This window comes from Xylaria bambusicola, assembly GCF_022495145.1.
Source record: "Xylaria bambusicola strain CBS 139988 unplaced genomic scaffold F5B22scaffold_62, whole genome shotgun sequence".
Classification (NCBI taxonomy): domain Eukaryota; kingdom Fungi; phylum Ascomycota; class Sordariomycetes; order Xylariales; family Xylariaceae; genus Xylaria; species Xylaria bambusicola.
This window is the reverse complement of record NW_025953615.1, coordinates 62,947-81,826: the sequence shown is the minus strand read 5'-3', so window position 1 is coordinate 81,826 and position 18,880 is coordinate 62,947. Positions and strand designations below refer to the sequence as shown.

Sequence of the window (18,880 nt, the reverse complement as noted above, 5' to 3'; positions counted from 1 at the left end):
CTGGTTCCAACCAATCGAAGCGTCGGAATCTTCAGGGACAGGGAACATCACACCAGTCCAAGAAACGTGCTCTGACGGGAACTTGTATCATTGGCATTGAGGGTACCCCCATATTAGTGGGTGAGAAGCGTGGATGGCGTTGTACTCAACCCTTGTTGTTCTACATGTACATGCTGAGAGAACCGTACCTAGCCAGCGAGTAACAGTTTTGGAAAAGGGGGCAGAACGTGGTCCCTATGAAATTCTTAAGTAGCAGCAGATCACATATCGTGGGTTGTATGACAAACAGCACGCTAGGTACACCACAAGCACGCAAGAAATGGTATCTCATGCTTTGCCTGGAGATACTTATAGGAACGGAGGATCAAGGGACCTATACGTATAGGCTAGATGGTTAGGATGTCCATCTTCAGAGCAAGCGCCAGATGAGGGGGACACGAGCAGCGCGTAGATTGTAGATTGAGTAGGACATATCTCTCTGGACATACCTACTACTGTAAGTACCTAACAAGTAATGTAGGTACTATGCAGGTCTTTCATTACGGGCGTCTTGGTGAGTGTACTGTGTTAACAGGGTTGCAGCAAACTGATCGTCAGCCAAAGCCACGATGAAAGCAGCACGCGGCGGCTGGGTGGAGGTGCAGAGGAGGTGGATAGGAAACATTTGGAAGATGGCGAGGATGGAGGGCCAAAGTCCCCGGCACACCACACCATGCAAAGCCCCCCAGCCATCGTCGAGGACTGAGGTGGTTTTGTGTTTTGTGTTGTGACGCTCTGGACCTCTGGTAGAGAAATGGACAGGCATGAGGACAGAGCTGGACTAACTGTGAAAGGAGATGGCTAGCATGGTGAAACGCAGGACCCCTGATCTTACTATGGCCTATTTATTGAACTAAGCACCTACCAGATACCTACCTAGGTAATAGTAGCCTATAATAGTAGCCTAGTATGGACTAGCACGGCGCACCTAGGTACTGTACCCATTTCTGCCCGTTCAACACTACCTAATGTACCTACACCAGACTACACTACACTACACTACTGTAGGTACTGACTAGGTAGACCAATCACCGGCCCGGCCGAGGCCATTAACCATCTTGGAAGCTACGGTACATAGTTACATAGTACTAGTACCTACACTAGGTTAGGTACCTCCCTATCTGTCCTACCGAGTGCAGGAGCCGGCCACGTTAAGTTGCTGATCAGTGAGGGAACGTTCGCGGCCAGCAACCAAGCGAGCACTTCCACTCGATATTTAATATATCATGCAGATTGTGCTGCATTGCCGGGTACGCTAACACTGGAAGAACAATGCGAGCACGCTAGGTACGCTATTCTGCTCGTACCAGCAGTAGTCTCTCTCATGATGAGGGAATCTGTCTACGTATCTCTGGTCGTGGTTTCTCTACCAGCGAAGGATGAGAGCCGTCTTGGCACATTCGAGGTCCAGCAAAGGATGAGCGAGGATCGCATAAAGGCAAGGCTACGAAAGCGAGGACGCGTTGGAGCATAGAGGAGCGTACCATACCAACCTACTCTAATAATGTAGTGTAGGAATGTATATATGTAAGTATGTGTAAGACCGGCACTACAATACAATTTCGGGCGGGAATACGGAGAGTTGTAGCCTGTCTTCTTCTTCTTCTGCCAGTGGCCTCTTGCATGGTGCGGCGGACGAATAGGCTTGCAACCAGACCTGCAAGTCTCGGGGTCTACTGTCGTGAACACCACCACAACAGTACCATACATGCCATGATGCCACCACTACCTTACCACCACCGCCGCCGCTATCATTTCCGCATGGGGAATGTAACTAGCTTGACGAGCTCTGGTTTTCGCTGAACGCAACCTGAAATGGCAACGCTATGAAGATACCGTAGCTGATCCTCTGGCTGGGCCACCGACAAGAGAGCCGATTCGGAATCCTGAGTCGGCCTACTTTATCTATATGCTACGTCGGATGATGTTCGTGGCCTGTCTGCCTGCCTAATAGTGATGATGCTGTTCCTACCAATCCCCCAAAATAAATATCTCGCGAGCGGAAGGCGGGGTTGGCGCAGGATGAACACAACATACATACAGACATAAGTAGGAATAACACCATCCGGAGCTGAAAAAAAAAACGAACATGGCCGACAATACTGCAAGTTTACACTAGCGTCATGTTCTTTCTGACAATGGTCAGATTCGCATTTGGTGAGCATCTTCCCTATTTAGAAGCCCTTTTCCCCCGTGTGGGCAAGCGACAGTATGATTTCGAGTCGGGATTTCAATTGAGATCGTGGGCTACTACCTACCTACCGTAGCTGCCCATCGCGGTATAAACTGATCAGCTTAAAAATAACCATTTCTGATTCCCCTCCTTTCCACCTGACGTGATGACGTGCATCGTGTCACAATCCCTCGCCCCAGATATTCTTCCGTGAAAGGAGCGAGTGCGATACCCAGCCAGTACCCAGCCAACATCAACATTGAACCACCCCACGCCGCTCTTACCACCTTCCGCAGACGTTGCGATCCAGGTGGGGTAATACATACATACCTACAATCTGACAATTTGAAGATCCGGACCGTCTTTCGGCCAACACCATTTCTCGTCTAAGTATGTCTACATCAGAATAAGATCGTCGACGCTCGTATATTATCTATTTCCATCTATCTATCCGTATTGTGGATGGTCATATGGGCAAATTGTGCTTGGCCGGGCTTGTTGTGTCAGCGCCGAAATCAATAGAAGCGTCACGAATGCCCGATTAATTAATTGCAAGAATAAATCTCAATGCCGTCATTCCATTTTTCCTCTTCTACTTACACCACCAAGGTAGGTTACCTATTTGACAACCCCGCCTATGCGGCCGCTCAACCATCATCTATTCGTACCGTACCCTCGAATTTCCGTCCAATAGGGCGTGGGTTGCAAGGCCTTCCACACCCATCGCATCGCGAATCAAAGGGCGGGTAAATCCATTAGCAGGACCTGAAGATTAAGCGCCGGCTGTCACATGCCTCGGGCTGCCTTTTGTGGCTTCTAACCTAAAAGCTTAGCATACCATCTACCGTATTGTATTGGTGTAGAGCTCAGGGACCATGAAATGCCCTTGCCTTCTTCCGTGCCATAGCTAGCCAACTCTGTGCAGCTCCTGGCGAATCATGGATCCTATATACTTCATCCTTAGTCACAGGGAGTGAATCTGGCGCGCGGCAGTCTCCCACAGGTGAGACGGTAGTTTAGTATTTATGAAAAGATGAGATCTAACTTCTTGCGCTGCAACTTTCAATGCATTACGAACTTCTAGAAAGCGCGACGAGTGGTCGCTAGGTAGCCTTGATGGGAAGGGGGGAACATCTGACGAAACTTATTATAGTTTCCAATTTATAAAACATTTTCTAATCAAGTAACATCGCACATGCACTCAAACTTTATGCTGTAGAATCAATCAAGGCTAGAAATTGTAGCTAAGGCACAACAGAGACTACTTTAGCATTGTTGTGGCGACGGGCCAGGGTTGACAGTAGAACATAACACAAATATCAAGTGACGGTGGAAATACTTAGGTCATTATCGCATCCATAGAGAGTTTCTATTGCAATTTTGCAGAGAGGTCACTCCCACTGTTGCGGTTCACATCAGAACCACCAAGCAAGCTTCAAATCAGCGTCTGCCCTATATATCCTCCGTTTACTCTAAAAGTCCACCTTGCTCAACTGAGCCTCCCCTCAACCCTTGTGTGAACCGATACATACGGATATATAAGTGAATACAACCACGCAACTAATCATCCTAGTAGCAAAGAAGAAAATACAGTCGCTTGTGCAAAACCCTCGATCTCCTCTCATTACTCCTTAGTCGATGCAAAGCCCATCGTTTCTCATGTTAAAAATTTGTTTGTTTGTGTGGTGATTTGCGAGGCTCTTCAAGCTGCAGCAACAAAAGCCTGCGGAGGTATCTGTGCCTATTACAAAGCGTATTAGTTATGGGTGAATCGATATTATCATAGGTAGAAGAGATGAGGTGTACCTTTTTCTCATGGAATGAGGTGAGAGCCTGATCAAAGTTCCAGTTTGCACCATCAAGACAGAATTGGGAGTACTCAGGTGTCATCCCAGTCTGTTTAGAAAGTTCTAGAAGCATTTGCTGTTTCTGTTGATCATTCACCGTCGTTGCCTGCGTGGTGGCCGGTGATGGTACGTTTTTGGGTACGTTTTTGAACGCCTTCAGAGATAGCATGTCGGAGACAACCCGGATGGCATTTCTTCCAGGTGCTCCAGGCCCAAGCACAAAAGTGCGAGAGAAGCTACGCTTAGTAGTCTTTGTTGTTCCAAGTTCCTGATCATCAAACTCGCCATGGACGGTCATGATCATTCCATCAACGCCGAGTGGGCTCTGACCTGCCGGGTCGGCAAGCCCATGGATAGGATGGCAGTCAATAATGTATTTGTCGAATTGAGTTGCTAAATTCGGGTGTTGAGTAGGAGGGAGCTGACTCCAAAGTGCTTGTATTTGGCTGGCACCTGTGAATAGTCGTTGCTGTCGGGCGGGCGCGTAATTTCTTTTCATATGATTCCGAGAAAATCTTATGTAGTCCCCCCATGTCGGCAATGGCACGCCGGGTTCGTGTGGAGAATGTGTGTTTACAGCGATCGAGAATGTACTCTGTTCGTCGTAGTACTTGGCTGCCAAGTTATGTCGGTCCGTATCATATAGTGATAGGAACTCGGTGATGAAACCTTCGCCAACGCGGTTAATATCGCGAAAATCAGGTCCGCTTTGAGGAATAGGCGTGGGACGAGACGCGGCCTCGGCTGCCGCCACTTGTTCAGGTGTTCGAACTTGGATGCCACTAAGATTTAGTAACTTTGGGAACCAAGTTACCATCTCTGCTTTGTAGCTTGGGTTGCCAACCTCAATGGGATTGTCATTAAGAAGGAGAGTTTGAAGACTGCGAAGACGGTGGCGCCATTTCTGCAGAGCTTTGAGGTCCTTGAATTGATTCCGGCTAAGGTCCAAGTTGACAATGTCAGGAAATGTGTCGGTTAGAGATAAAATTTGCGAAACATCATTGATATTGTTGCCTGCGAGGCTGATGCTAACGACAGCATCACGCTTCGCCTGGGGAGTCTTGAAAAGTCCTTCGCATATTGCCATCAAGGCTTTGAACATCTTTTCCGGAGTAGCTTCGCCTCTAAAGAAGCCCATCTGGTTGAGGGTGGGGTCTTCACCGAGGGTGGAGAGATTTAATAGCTTAGCATTGACGTCGTAACGTGTACTAAGAACATTGCGAAGTTGTTCTTTCATTTCAAGCGCTGTTGATGACAGTGGTGCTGAGTCGCGATTAGGAAGCCCCTCCGGTACTTCTGTGATCTGGAGAGTTGCGCCGGCGAAAATGAAGTTGTTAACCTTGAGAATTTCTACGGCGTCTTCCTTGCTTGCTGTAATATAGACGAAGTCACCATTTATTTGTGACTACTAGATGTTAGCAAGGCGTGGAAACCTTGGCAATGATCTAGGATCCCGGGATGGATACGCTGCTCGGTTGAGATTGTCTGTCTCCTCGTTCTTGCGAGCTATATGGCATGACAACGATTTCGGAGAATGTGCGTCGCTTCGTAACCTCCCAGGCCTGTTGGGGGAAGTTGGTAACATACCTTTTTTATCCTAATGGGCCGTGGGGCATGTCCGACAGTCTGGGACTTTCGCTCGAGGAAGGTAAGCAGTTCCTTAAGCCCGCCTCCTTCATTAGAGGAGGCCTTGCTATCCTTCAAGCCCTGCACCCTGAGGGTGACAGGTGGTACGACATCAGTGCGTCGGCTAGAACGACGGGCTGAGATCTGTGAAGAATCACCATTTAACGCGCGCTGAATGATCTGCTGCGCTTTTGCTGTTGGCCTCGGGTTTCGTGACGAGGTTCGTGTGGGTGGGCCAGACGAGGTAGCGTTGTTGTTGGATCGCTTCGGTTGCGATCGAGAGGAATTTCCCATTGCAGATGCATCCATGTTGAGATCCCCATCGCGATCGACCTTGAGGGGCCGGGCATTTTGACGTTTTGAGATACCACCGCGACTGCTTCCCTTGCTTGTGCTGGTTTGGCCATTCCTCAAGGCGCGGGCGTTCGGAGCCGAGCCTTTCTTAGGTCCCATAGGAGCCATTGTGGTGGCAGGTTGTGCGATGTGAATGAAGCAGGCAGATGACTAGAATAGAAGATGGCGTAGGAATCGTCGAGGCAGAGTGGCGACAGGCGTGAGAAGTGCCGGATGGAGCCCGCCAAGTCACACGACCATTCGACTATGTAGTGACTGTTTCTCGTGCTACAAAGGTGACAATGGGGAAAGCTGCTATTTGCGGATTTGGAGCCGATCGAGAACAAAGGCCAGCAGTGCAGAACAAAGTAGAGGTGATGTAGGGCTGAAATGGTAGGTTGTTTGTTGTTGGAAGAAGCGGGCTGAGAAGAGGGTGACGTCGGAACAAAAAAGGTGCTGGAGGGAGGAAGCAACGACGAGATCGATAAGGTGTGTCAACACACCGGGACTAGTCTCCAAGCGGCTAGATTCACAGTGAAAAGTGCAATCTCAATGGTCGACGACCAGATGACTCAGCGATCGTCCCACTTTTTCATGAATGCTGGAGGCACAGCTTACTTACTTAAGTCTAGCAAGAATAGTACCTACTAGGTACTCTACTCTAGGCAGCCTCAGGCTTTCCTCAAGGTCACCCCATATAGATATGTAGGTACCTAGGTAAGTGTGTTTATATGCACAGCGCCGGCTTGGCAACAGGTAACGAACCCTAGATGAATTGGTAAAGATCATAAGGACAAGATAAAATGAGCTTGTTATCAACCATTTTGATCTGAGTGTTCTGTTGCCTGCCGGTATATGACTGATGAACTATACGGTAACTGTCGGTAGGCCGCAAATATAGCCAAAACCCCATCACGTGAGCACGCGACTGACCCAAGTGTGGCCCAGCTCCTTTTCCAGGTGCAAACTACAAACGACACTACAAACGACGATTCTCGGAGTACATGTGCAATGAAGCCCATAGCCTGGAGACCGCATGACTTGAGCCCTCAGGATCTTATCGTGATTTACTAATACCATCCAGCGGCACCACGGACGCGTTTCGTCACTCGACGCGTTACGGCGTTTAGCTCCTAGGTATTCCTGAGATCATCACCCGATGTACATGAAAATTGCTTCACCTAAGCACACATAATGTAATTGCCAACAAGATCGGCGCAATGGATTCGGATGAATTCGACGGTGACGACATCGCCGACGAGGACTTTCTAGTTGCGGCGACACGGACCACAACTCCACCTCGTGCTAGCTCAACTCATAACCTCAACCACAATCGTCTTCAATCTAGTCTACAAACCTTTGATGATGCCGCATTCTTGGATTCATCAGACATTACACAGCTAGCTAGCAATGCCCATCGTACAACCTTTCGGCCTAATCCCCGAATCGGCGGGCCAACCGCATCCTTCAGGCAAACCACTCTATTTGGACAAACAGCTCGTGAAAATGAGCCGTCTTCAACACCCCAGTCGTCCAGAAACCGTGTATTCCGTGCAGATTTACCACCAGAGCTACCTACACATCATGAACTAGATCATGAAGCCCTAAGAACCTGGGTATATCCAACGAACTTGGGCCCAACTCGTGACTACCAGTTTAGCATCGTCAAGAATGGTCTCTTTAACAATACTCTCGTTGCATTACCTACGGGATTGGGAAAGACATTTATCGCAGCTACCATCATGTTGAACTATTTTCGTTGGATGAAGAAAGCCAAACTAGTATTCGTGGCACCCACCAAGCCACTTGTATCTCAACAAGTTGACGCATGCTTTCATATCGCTGGCATACCCCGGTCTCAGACAACTCTATTGACGGGCGAAGTCACACCAGCCCTTAGAGCTGAAGAGTGGGAATCGAAGAGAGTCTTCTTCATGACTCCACAGACGCTTGAAAACGATCTTTCTGCTGGGTTCGCCGATCCCAAGTCGATTGGACTACTGGTCATTGATGAAGCCCACAGAGCTACCGGAAACTACGCATATGTAAAGGTTGTTACATTCTTGCGGCGGTTTTCAGAAAGCTTCCGTATACTCGCTCTTACAGCAACCCCTGGCTCCAAGGTAGAGGCGGTACAAGAAGTCATCGACGGGTTAGGAATCTCACATGTGGAGATTCGCACAGAGAACTCTCTGGACATCAAACCTTACATCCATAACAGGGACGAAGATATTGTCCTCTTAGACCCTTCGGAAGAAATACTCCTGATCAAAGATCTGTTCTCCAAGTCTTTGCAGCCGCTGGTGGATAAGCTGTGCACACAAAATGCATACTACAGCCATGATCCAATGGCCCTAACTACCTTTGGGATGGTTAAAGCTCGTAGGGATTGGCTTGCCGGTCCTGGTCGCCATGCCAACCAAGGAGTCAAATACATGATGAGCAGCATTTTTGCGATACTAAGCAGTTTGGCTCATGCTATTAAGGTTCTCGGTTTTCATGGTATCAAGCCGTTTTATGACAACTTAGCGCAATTCCGAGATGAGCTGGAGGGCAAGGGACAAAAAGGTCCCAAATATAAACGACAAATCGTCGAGCACGCGAGCTTTCAAGATATGATGACTAAGATGGATCGATGGGTACGGAATGATAATTTTATAGGACACCCAAAGCTAACAGAACTGTCCAACACTGTGCTGAACCATTTCATGGACGCAGGTGAAGGTCGTGAAGGCAATGCCTCTTCTAATACGCGAATTATTGTCTTCAGCGAATATCGCGATAGCGCGGAAGAAATTGTCCGAGTTTTGAATAATCATCGGCCTCTCATTAAAGCTGCAGTATTCGTTGGCCAGGCCGATTCAAAAAGATCAGAAGGCATGAAACAGGCTGAGCAGATACAGAGAATACAAAAATTCAAAGATGGTGAATTTAATGTCCTCGTTGCAACCTCTATCGGAGAGGAAGGTCTCGATATTGGCCAGGTTGATCTGATTATTTGCTATGATGCTTCCGCGTCTCCAATTCGAATGTTGCAAAGAATGGGGCGGACTGGCAGAAAGCGGGCTGGACGAGTTGTCTTGCTCCTTATGCGAGGAAAGGAAGAACAAAACTATGCTAAGTCCAAGGATGGTTATGAAAAAATGCAATCAATGATATGTGACGGAGGTCGCTTCAATTTTCGTCATGATCTTTCGAAGAGGATTGTTCCACGGGATATCCGACCTGAAGTTGACATGAAGGCTGTTGAAATCCCGGTGGAGAACACACAACAATCTGGATTGCCAGAGCCAAAGAAGAGAACTGCTCGAAAGCGACCGCCGAAAAAATTCCACATGCCAGACAATGTCGAAACTGGGTTCCAGACTGTGGCATCTATGATGGGTAAAGCACAGCCTCCTGTGAAGAGTAAAACTTCCAAGGTTGCTGTTGAAGAAACGCAGGTTGCAGAAATACCAGACCTTAACCAAGTTCTGTTACGCAGCGATCAAATGGATGAGCTGAACAGGATATACAAGAATCTTCCTTACAAGAAGCTAGAAGCAATGGAGTTCATTGAACAAGTAGACATGACAGCGCACCCTGTAGCTCAAAGAGTACAGCGAAAAACAGTCCACGTCAAGCACGGAGCCTATACGAAGAGATCAATCAGGTTATTTCGGTCTTTGGCGGAATCTCAATCAGACGCAGACAAATTTGTCAAGCCATATGGCGACATCGACAATAGTCGCTACTATCAATTACCACTACCAGACGAAGCCTCTGATTCCGGGGGTGTAAAACCCCCAACAAAGAAAAGAAAGATCTCCACCGCCAGAACAGATGAGACTAGGAAGGATGATGAAGATGAGCTTGAAGAGCTGTCTGCTGCTATTACCCGCATACAACCCAAGAAAGCGACAACGCGGTCGAAGCGTGCCCATCCTCTCTCTCACGACACTGGCAGTGATGATTGTATAGACAGCACAGAGGTGGGACTTCTACCCCCACCTCGAAAACGTACACAAACCTCAAAACCCAGGGCAAAACCAAGTCAACGTACAGAGAGACAATCGAAGGATGGTACTAGCAGCAAAGCAAATCGAGGGCGACCGAAGAAGGCCTCAGTTGCAGCTGTCTATGACGAGAGCGCCGACGAAGGGGATGATTGTCGACGCACCAGCGATTTGGAATTGACAGACGACTCTGACAGCGGTGCCGATCTCGAAGGCTTCGTCGTGGGAGATGACGTAGCAACATCCAGTAACTTCGTGACCTCGAGCATCCGCTCCACGTCCCTCACATCGCCTCTATCGATACGGTCTACAGCATCTACGATCACCGGCGTGGCATCGAGGAGTAATCAGCAGCAAGCAAAGAAGCCGTTCTACGAGCCTACGTCTTTTCCAGCCACGCAGGAAACCGACGACGACGTTCCTTCCCTCAGCCAAATGGTGCGGGATAGGAAACTAGCGAACAACCGGTTCTCACAACAACATACTTCCAGCATGGAGGATATTGACGAAGACGAGGATGCGCTACCGCGAAGGAGAGGCCTCGAGACCCGCAAAAGAACGATTGTTGATGACGAAGACAGTGACGAGTAATGAATAGAATCCTTGTTTCTTTTGCGTTTACTACTTACTTGCTTGAATAAGGGCTTAAAACCGGAGTTCTGAGATGAGATTGATGAGAGAGGGCTGGCATTTACTATATAAAATCGATGGATTTTTGCGCGTACCAAGACTCAATACTTAGGTAGTAGCAAACAGTGTGCAATATAATTCAGAAAAGTCTGTTAACAGCCTACTCTTTCATACCTGATTTTCCGTTAAGCAGGTATGCAAGAGTTGTTTGTTGTTGAGTGTGATTCATGGTGATCCCCCTTAATTCGTTCTGGGAGTGAGCTCATAGTCCATTCCAAGTTTTCCAGCAGAAGAACATAGATGCATTGCCCTACCAGACCTCATCGTTAAGTTACATGGGAAATTTTTCGATTTATTTCGACGTGCGTGATTTCATACCAGCCTGGCTATTGTTTATCTGCCACGTGGTTTCTACATAACAAATGGTGTTATAGTGTTTTCCTTCTCTATTGCAAAACGCCTATGATCCCTTTGATTACTTTAATGCCACACATGACTGCCTGTCTCCCTACCCAGGGTAAGCATATCAGTACTTGGTAGACGTGGCCATGAGTTCGGCTGGCCAAGGGAACAGGACAGGTTGGTGGGAGTGTGATCCTCGGAATGAGAGACCGTTTAGCCAGCGTTTGATATACAACTTAGGTAGGTCTGGCCCAGGTTTGCATTTTTCTTCATCTCCTTCTACCTGCGAAGGGTTTTGGTCTTGCTCATCATGTCTTTGTTCGCGTTTCCGTTCCGGCCACTCCAATTCGACTTCTAGAGATACATGCTTCGGAATCTCGCCGAAACGTGCCAGCTCTTTCGCGGGTCGTACAGCCGTAAAGACATAACTCGACTTTGCGTTTTCTTCGTTAGCTTCTTCATCGTTCCAATCATCAACACTCTCGCCGACGAAAATAGCACTATATGGTGTGTGGTCCCTGGGGCTCTTGGGGTCAACTACAGCAGCAAGACGTAGGCATTTGCCTTCAAGTAATGCAGCCTCGACCTCGTATGCCATCCAGGTACGATACCCCCAGGGACGTGTGTGCATGAGTGGACTACGGCCACCATACCGGTGATGCCTTCGGCTCATAGCCGACGATTCTTGTATCCAGGCAAGAAGGTTTGTTGCCAGTTCGGTGTACGAGTTCCCGTACTTTCTGTACTCTAGATCTGTAGCTAGCGTTTCAAGGGGTGAAAGCGTGCAGTACTTATCACGCTTGAGGGGTCTAGGCCGAATAATCTTCCCCAGGCGCCACAAAAGACCTCGTGTCTGAATCCCCGCTTGTGTGAGCACGGGATCCACAAACCGACAGCTTTTGATGAAAGTCAGCGCTTCATCGACGGGAGGTCGGAAGCTGCGGAGCGACTGCTTCATTAAGTACGTAAAAATGCTGTCCTTGAGAGTTCCACGGTTGCGTTGAGGGTGGTTCTCTATTATCTCGCCATTCAGCAGACACAGAGTCAGCATGGAGAGGCTCAAGCTGCTGCTGCGCTTGTTCAAGGCTGAGGTATCGAGACGTATAGTAAAGCCACAGCAGTTGGCAGCAATGGCGAGGCGGTCTGACTCAGCGAGTATCCCGCGTTGGCTTATGTCGGCGAGGATCGTAGGAGTCATAGAGCGCGAGATTGGATTGTATGCGCCTGGCAGGTGGTTATCCTGCAGAAGAACATTGTATTTACCCGCAGTCTTCAGGATCCTGTTACAGATGCCCTCCTTCTCTGGCTGTTTCTGTTTGTAGCGAAGACAAAACTGTGTGGCACATGCTCTAAAATCGGTGGACTTGATACAGATTTCGCCTGGCAGAGTCCCTAGTAGCGGCCGATTTGATACATCCCGCGTAGTCTGCTTACGATGCTCTAGGTTACTAGTATGTGGGATTAAAAGCGTCATACGCGTAGAAGCTCTATAATCCTCCTGGAATGTCCAGGCTCTCTGCCACCAGAGGTCGGACGTAATTTTGTCCAGGAGATCTAGAGCAGCACTTTCCATTTCCTCTCTGAGGTCGCCAAATAACAGGCTCACAATCAGGTCTAGCTCCTCGGCAGTCTGGATGACATGCGTAAGAAGGGCAATAGGCCGTCGGCTTAAGCTATAGACCAAGTGCATATTCTGAATTGCTGTCTCCTTTTCTTGGGCGTCATCTTGGTCGACACACTCTCGGTCGATCCAGACGGCATCACACTTGACATGCCCAGCATACCGGAGAACTCGCTCCCAGACCACGTCCCTGACATTGCTGGGCTGGGCGAGCTCACCAGTCTTTCGCGACTCAATATAGTAGCCACCAAAGCTCCGACAGCTATCTTGTTCTTCCTCTTCCTCGGAAAACTCCCAGGTGTATGAGACAGCAACATATTCTCTCCCGCGCTCAGGATCAGACACAGGATCTAGATACGTCCTTCGTAGCAGCTCAGGTGTATAAAAAGAAGCTACGCTCTCCCCGTTAGCCAGCCGTTGGCGCTTGCCTGTAGGCTCGTCATCCCGGTCCGTGGCCAGATAGAGACATTCGAGAGACTTGATCCAGTTGCTTCTCGTTATAGCGTGTCTCTGTATGTCCAGCACGGCAGACACTATGCTCATGTCTGAGGCCTTGCTGCTATCTCGGATCTGACCGAGTGGGTCAGCAGTGTCCTGGACAACGGCATTGTGGTCGTCATCCTCCTTGGACATGCTAAATCCTAAACCAAGCAATGGCGCTAGACGGGCTATGGAGACACAACCTTCGCTCCTCCCGTGATGCCTGGAGTTCCAGGCAGGCAGGCAATGCCAACTGATGGGTTAATAATTGGCGAGAATGGGGGAGAGATCTCGTGGGAGGCGACAGTGTTGCCTCAGCTGTATTGGCGGGTGGACATGTGACGTCGTATGCTTGCACACGACAATGTTGGCGGTGAGATCGACCTAGACAGATTGAGGTGTTTGATTGGGGATTCCAGACACACGAGGCTTTGGGTGGGTGGTGTTGGCGATTGGATGGCGCCCGGAAAAAACACCTAACCTACTTGGAAGGTACCTGCAGTGACACCAGCCACAGTCGGCAAGCCCTACTTACCTATGTAAGTGCCTACAGCACCTACACACAGCGCTACACGACGCCAGATATAGACACGCGCACCTACCTACCTATAGGGCACCTTATAGGGCACCTACCGCGTACCTAACAGCCCTGTTAGCAGCCTCAGCTTACCTATACTGCCCTATATAGGTATCTACTTATAGTTAGGTAGGTACCTAATCTACCTAGGTAGGCACAGAGTAGGCAGGTGGCTAGGCGCACTAATGCACCTGGACTGTAGTGACACATTTAGTGAAGGTAGTTTCATGTTTCACATTTCGCCTTGAAACGATCGCCGATAATAGTAGTGTACGACGCAACTCACCGTCATTCATTCTTTCTTTTTCGTGATGCTATGAGCGTATTATGTACAGCGTAGAATAGGTAGGATGGCCAAGCTTTCCAGTAGCTAAGTATGTATCAAAGGCCAACGACAAGAATGCCACGACGAGCTAGGTATTAGATAAATGTACTAATTGCTAGGACCTAGGTAAGGTTACACTGCCCAATTGGCAGTTTCACAGTAAGAACCAGAGAGCGATCGATATTGGGCGATACCACCTTTACTTACCTACAGTGTACTTAGTATACTGCATGGCCCTACCTCCTGCTCTTTTGACTTCTCGCTTCCAAAGTTCAGGCTACGCTATAAGTGTACTGTAAATAGGCGTGTTTCATATAAGAGATAAGATATGGGCTATAAAAAGTACTTACTTACAAGAAGGATGAACAATGCGGCTGGCGCTACCTCTTCGTGGGTCAACCTCCGGCTTCCTTTTGTGTCCAACTCCGAAGAATGACAGGAGACCTTCCAAATCTACCGAGATCTACACTATTGCATGTCAGACGCACAGCAGTAGTGTATAAGCTCTCCAGTGTATGAAAGAATAGTATTCCTATCTGCAGTAGCTCACGTTATTATATATACATCACTCACCGTGTACGTTGTGCACTACCTACTCGGTAAAAGGCGACGATAATCGCCAGGTTGTAGATAGGCAATACGGCTGAGTCGAGAACCTGGGCAGAGTTGGGTAACACACTAGGTACACTATAAGACGCGAAATGACCCTACCAAGGCTTTCGATAATGCGACCCGAGAATCTGGAAACAAGATGAAAAATCTTCACTCTTTTTCTCACCACGCAATCTCTCTTCCCCTGGCAATAGAGTGCCAACTAAGAACTAACTGCATGTGTCGCTATTTCTGCAATCGGGCCGGCGACACGGGAACCCTACCAGACCTACCTACTTACATATACTTAAGGCTACCGTACATAGTAGACCAGCATCTTTTAGTTCTTCCCGGGGCCTGGTGCTGCAGTAGTAGCCGAATAGGTAGATCGTGAGTATTGCATAGTGTAGAGTAGTACGCACGCGAACTGAACTGGTGCAGGGCGGGGAACGGAAATTTGTATGTGCCAATAGCTCATCATTATCATCATTATACTCTCTCGACTCTTACCGAGACTCCTACTTACACGTACTTGGAGATTTTAGTGTAGGTACTCCGGGGATCAGGGGCATGAGAATAGTGGGTTTGATCGGCAGTGACCGAGGTTGGTTCGCATGCTCAGTACTATTGTGGCAGGCAAGAGATCAAGTATGCGTAAGTATGGCACTACCAGACACTACTACCATTGAGCTTCGTGAGCGAGAAACACTGAGTGCCACGTTGTGTGAATGGCGGGAGACATGTGTCAAAATTTTGTATGTGATTCTTTACATATGCCCTGATATTATCAAATAATCAGGGACACTGTACTACGAATATGGCGACTTGCAGATATGCTTGATACTACCATGCCATCAAACGACCTTCAACGTCGTAGCATCGTTTATCTCATGTTGTACTACAGTGTAGTGTCACTTCTCACTGCCGACTACCGATGATGATGTCTGAGAGGAAATCAAGCTATGCATCAGTTAGATGCCATTTACTTCATTTGCAACTGCGTTGCCGCGCCATGATCGATTGACGATCCCTTCGGTAGATACGATAGGGCTTGCAGACTTCGCTGTTCTCCATGCCCTTTCATGCGGAGGCCAAAACAAACACAGGGAAGCGGATGAGGGCTGTCTCTGTGCCAAGTTAATGAGGCATTGCCCTCAGTTTCATGCACAATACACTACCTTACGCCATTCGAGTCCGTACGGCACCAGACCGACGCTACCATATTAGAATCAGAGTCATTGAAACCCCAGATTTTGAAACCGGCGCGGGGGTTCCGACCAATTCCGCGTCGAATATTATATTCACTTGTATCACATGTGCATACTAACTCAAACGACGCTGGAGATTCCTGTTACATCCAGTTTAGATACAAAGATCGGACGAGACTGGATGGAATAGTTAGAGTCTTAGCCCGGTAGTTACAACGACCGTGCCCCGCGTGCGTCATGCTATGTTGAGAAAAGGGTACAGAATCGTGGATATAGACGATCAATGAGGCCAAGTCACATGCAGGCCAGATAGCGCAGTGAATATGTGAGTATTGTCATACAGCATGCCGATGTGAGACATGTTGTCGCCGAGCTTAAAACAAGTGGTTCGGAAACTGCCGATGCATCGTGATAGTTGCACTCGTTTCTCCACCCGACTACATACAGTAGAAACAAGTTTATCGATCTACAACTCGCAAGATGGACCAACCTTTCGATACCCACGTGTACTACAAACGCAGCACAACGGGGACATGTGACGCCAAAGATTGCACCTTCAACTGAAGCGCCATGACGATCTAAATCTCAACCGAATACCAAAATCGTACTATCATGGCTAGCTACGCAGTACCTTCGCATCCAGGCCATGCTAGTCCGCTCTACCTGATGCTGCGGGGGGGTTGGCGAGCTGGTTCGCTCGTAGTGCATGGATAGCGCACGTCCGGTAGTCAAGCAAACTAATGTTATTTAGGGTTGAGCAGCGTCATTAGAGAAAGTGAACCAACAAGACTCTTAGCGAATATAGACAGACGTCCGACGTCTTTCAATGGTGCGCTGAGTTCTGACCCGAGAGCTATTGGGTGGTTTATCACCGATATTACCAGTAACAGCGACCCCGCAAGACACCTTTAGCATACTTAAGTACGTGTACGTACTTATAATTATAATTACGCTCCATCCTAGTTGCCAAGCGTTTGCGATGGTGAGAGGTTGTCTGTTGCGTGATGTCGCGTGGAGTGGCGTTTTTGATCTCCGGGGGCCCAGCGGGTCACAGACCTGTTTAGGAAATGGACCGTTGTTCTAGAAAGCTTCCGCGAGTCGTTTTATATTCTCGAGCATTATTCAGTCAGCTCTCGGACCGAAAACGGCCTTGTGCCACTGTTGTGCACGATGTGACGGGACTTCTGTGCGCTACTGTAGGTCAAACCTAACAGTAACAAGCGACAAGTACGTCAACCCTGCCTCCCATGTTTGGGGGGGGCAGATTCCAGTGAGATGGTACGGGTGCCTGTGCGCCGCCTCTGAGCCGCTGCGTGGTTCGCTAGCCAGGTTCAACTATCCCTATACTCGGCGACCAGGTTATCCTTGATGATATGGATGGTTGGGGGACCATAGCGATTGTATTGGTTGCTTTGTCCTTGGGGCTGTTGTCGTGCAGAGCCATCTAGAATTGTTACATCAGCAGTCCAATGACCCAGGGTGAAAACCCTACCTGTAGGTTACTACCTTGGAATCGCAGCTAAGCGTGGGTGCTGAGTTGAAAAAACCTAGGGAAAAAACACAAGAAAATGATGCAAATGAACTGGCGGCTCCACAGTCACCATAAGCAGTATCTTGCCCGCGTCCGTCGCCTCAATCGGTGCTTTTAGCCCTCGTACCCTACAGTAGTACACTTAGACTGTCCGATAGCATTCAGGGGCTTCTACTGTTTGATAGTAGATGTCAAGAGTAGTTGAACATCGTCACGCCGAAGCAATTCTGTCAAATGTCCAGCCCTCTCTGCGCTACAGTCTTTTCCCACGCGGAAGTCTTGCCCGAATAGGCTGAGGAGATGCTAAATCTAGCACAGACTCCTTGGCCAGTAAATACTAGAGTTCCATTTGTTGGCGGTCTGCAAAAGCCAAGGCAATAGCGTTTCGTCGCTGATGTTTTTGTTCGCGTTTTTGAATCTAGGGATGTGAATCACGGCACCAACTCGTCAATTTACTGCCCTCGGTTACAGTAGAAGCCGCCCGTGATAGGTGCCTAGATCATAGTCTAGCCAATGACGGAGCTGTGACCGAGAGAAAGCGTCACGAAGCTTTCCTACGTATATTGCTGCTCTGAGGGTTAGCAGGGTCTGATCAGCCAGTAGAACTAACGATTGGGAAGGCTGGACTTCTAAGAGGTTGTTGATGAATGATTCTCGTGGCATTGAGCTCCAGTTGACTAGCCAGTGACAAACCTCATGCAGACATGCAGACTACTGTACGCCCGGGACTGCGGGATCTCAAAGTCAGCTTCAGGTGTGTCTGCAGGGACTTACATACAGTAGTAGGCAACGCTATGGCAGCACCTAGCATAGCGTATACTCGTATCCGATGTGTTTTGAAGCGCTCGATTGTCATCAGATACTTGTCCCTTTTCAGCCTGTATTATAAAGATTATGGTGCAACAGTGGTGTCTGGGCAAAACCCAAGCGCGGCTGAAGGAGAGAGGAATCCTGCAAGACCGTTGGGTAGGTGTGCGGAATACTACCTGGAGTCAGGGCCAACATTATACCTTAATATGCAATATTACGAGATGCGTCTACCAATCGTCCTCAGTGAAAGGAAAATACAGGCCATTGTTGCGCTCGACAGGGCACAACGACTACTTAACTTGTCAGTGGTAACTATGCATGGCATTTGCCGTTTGCCTCAGCTCACCATGGATCCGGCCCGCACCGGTAGCGTACTGGGACTAGTACAGAGCCTAGGCTGAGTACTACATAGAGGTTTGTGCGCATGTACGTAAAATACGAGAAGAGATGAAGAGTTTGAGAAATGTCTGGGCGTATTGAGACTTGAGCGTGTTGTTGATAGAGCTTGATAGATGCTACCGGTAGGAGTGATAGTGCGTCGTCCCAAGCCACCGGCTTTGGTAAAGAAAGCGAATGCAAAACATATCTCAGCTTGCCGCGAAGGCTTACGTAGTCATACCTACGCAAGTGTATTACATCCAGTGGCGTGACATGTAGTCTCAAGAGCTCTTCATGTAGAGCACACGGTTCGA

At 48.6% G+C, this 18,880-nt stretch overlaps 3 protein-coding genes across 3 annotated transcripts; 1 reads left to right on the top strand and 2 right to left on the bottom strand.

Annotated features, from left to right (window-relative positions):
- Positions 1–3,438: 3,438 nt before the first annotated feature.
- Positions 3,439–6,542, bottom strand: F5B22DRAFT_478631 (uncharacterized protein). The gene is made up of 3 exons (XM_047972217.1): positions 5,647–6,542; positions 4,019–5,464; positions 3,439–3,947 (listed from the first exon to the last, which is right to left on the bottom strand). Exons 1-3 carry the CDS (start codon positions 6,145–6,147, stop codon positions 3,915–3,917), a joined length of 1,980 nt encoding a protein of 659 aa, XP_047826339.1. The 5' UTR covers positions 6,148–6,542; the 3' UTR covers positions 3,439–3,914.
- A 513-nt stretch (positions 6,543–7,055) lies between these two features.
- Positions 7,056–10,887, top strand: F5B22DRAFT_478512 (uncharacterized protein). The gene has a single exon (XM_047972215.1). The coding sequence runs from the start codon at positions 7,239–7,241 to the stop codon at positions 10,602–10,604; it is 3,366 nt and encodes a 1,121-aa protein (XP_047826338.1). The 5' UTR covers positions 7,056–7,238; the 3' UTR covers positions 10,605–10,887.
- Positions 10,888–11,169: 282 nt separating this feature from the next.
- Positions 11,170–13,299, bottom strand: F5B22DRAFT_651033 (heterokaryon incompatibility protein-domain-containing protein; the record flags this gene model as incomplete). The annotated part of the gene is made up of 1 exon (XM_047979402.1): positions 11,170–13,299. The coding sequence occupies one exon, from the start codon at positions 13,297–13,299 to the stop codon at positions 11,170–11,172; it is 2,130 nt and encodes a 709-aa protein (XP_047826337.1).
- Between the last annotated feature and the right edge of the window lie 5,581 nt (positions 13,300–18,880).

Coding starts and splice junctions, on each gene's coding strand:
- F5B22DRAFT_478631 (XM_047972217.1), bottom strand. CDS start 6,147: ATGGCTCCTATGGGACCTAAGAAAGGCTCGGCTCCGAACGCCCGCGCC. Junction 5,465..5,646: donor GGCCCATTAGGATAAAAAAG/GTATGTTACCAA, acceptor AACATCTAGTAG/TCACAAATAAATGGTGACTT. Junction 3,948..4,018: donor CCTCATTCCATGAGAAAAAG/GTACACCTCATC, acceptor TAATAGGCACAG/ATACCTCCGCAGGCTTTTGT.
- F5B22DRAFT_478512 (XM_047972215.1), top strand. CDS start 7,239: ATGGATTCGGATGAATTCGACGGTGACGACATCGCCGACGAGGACTTT.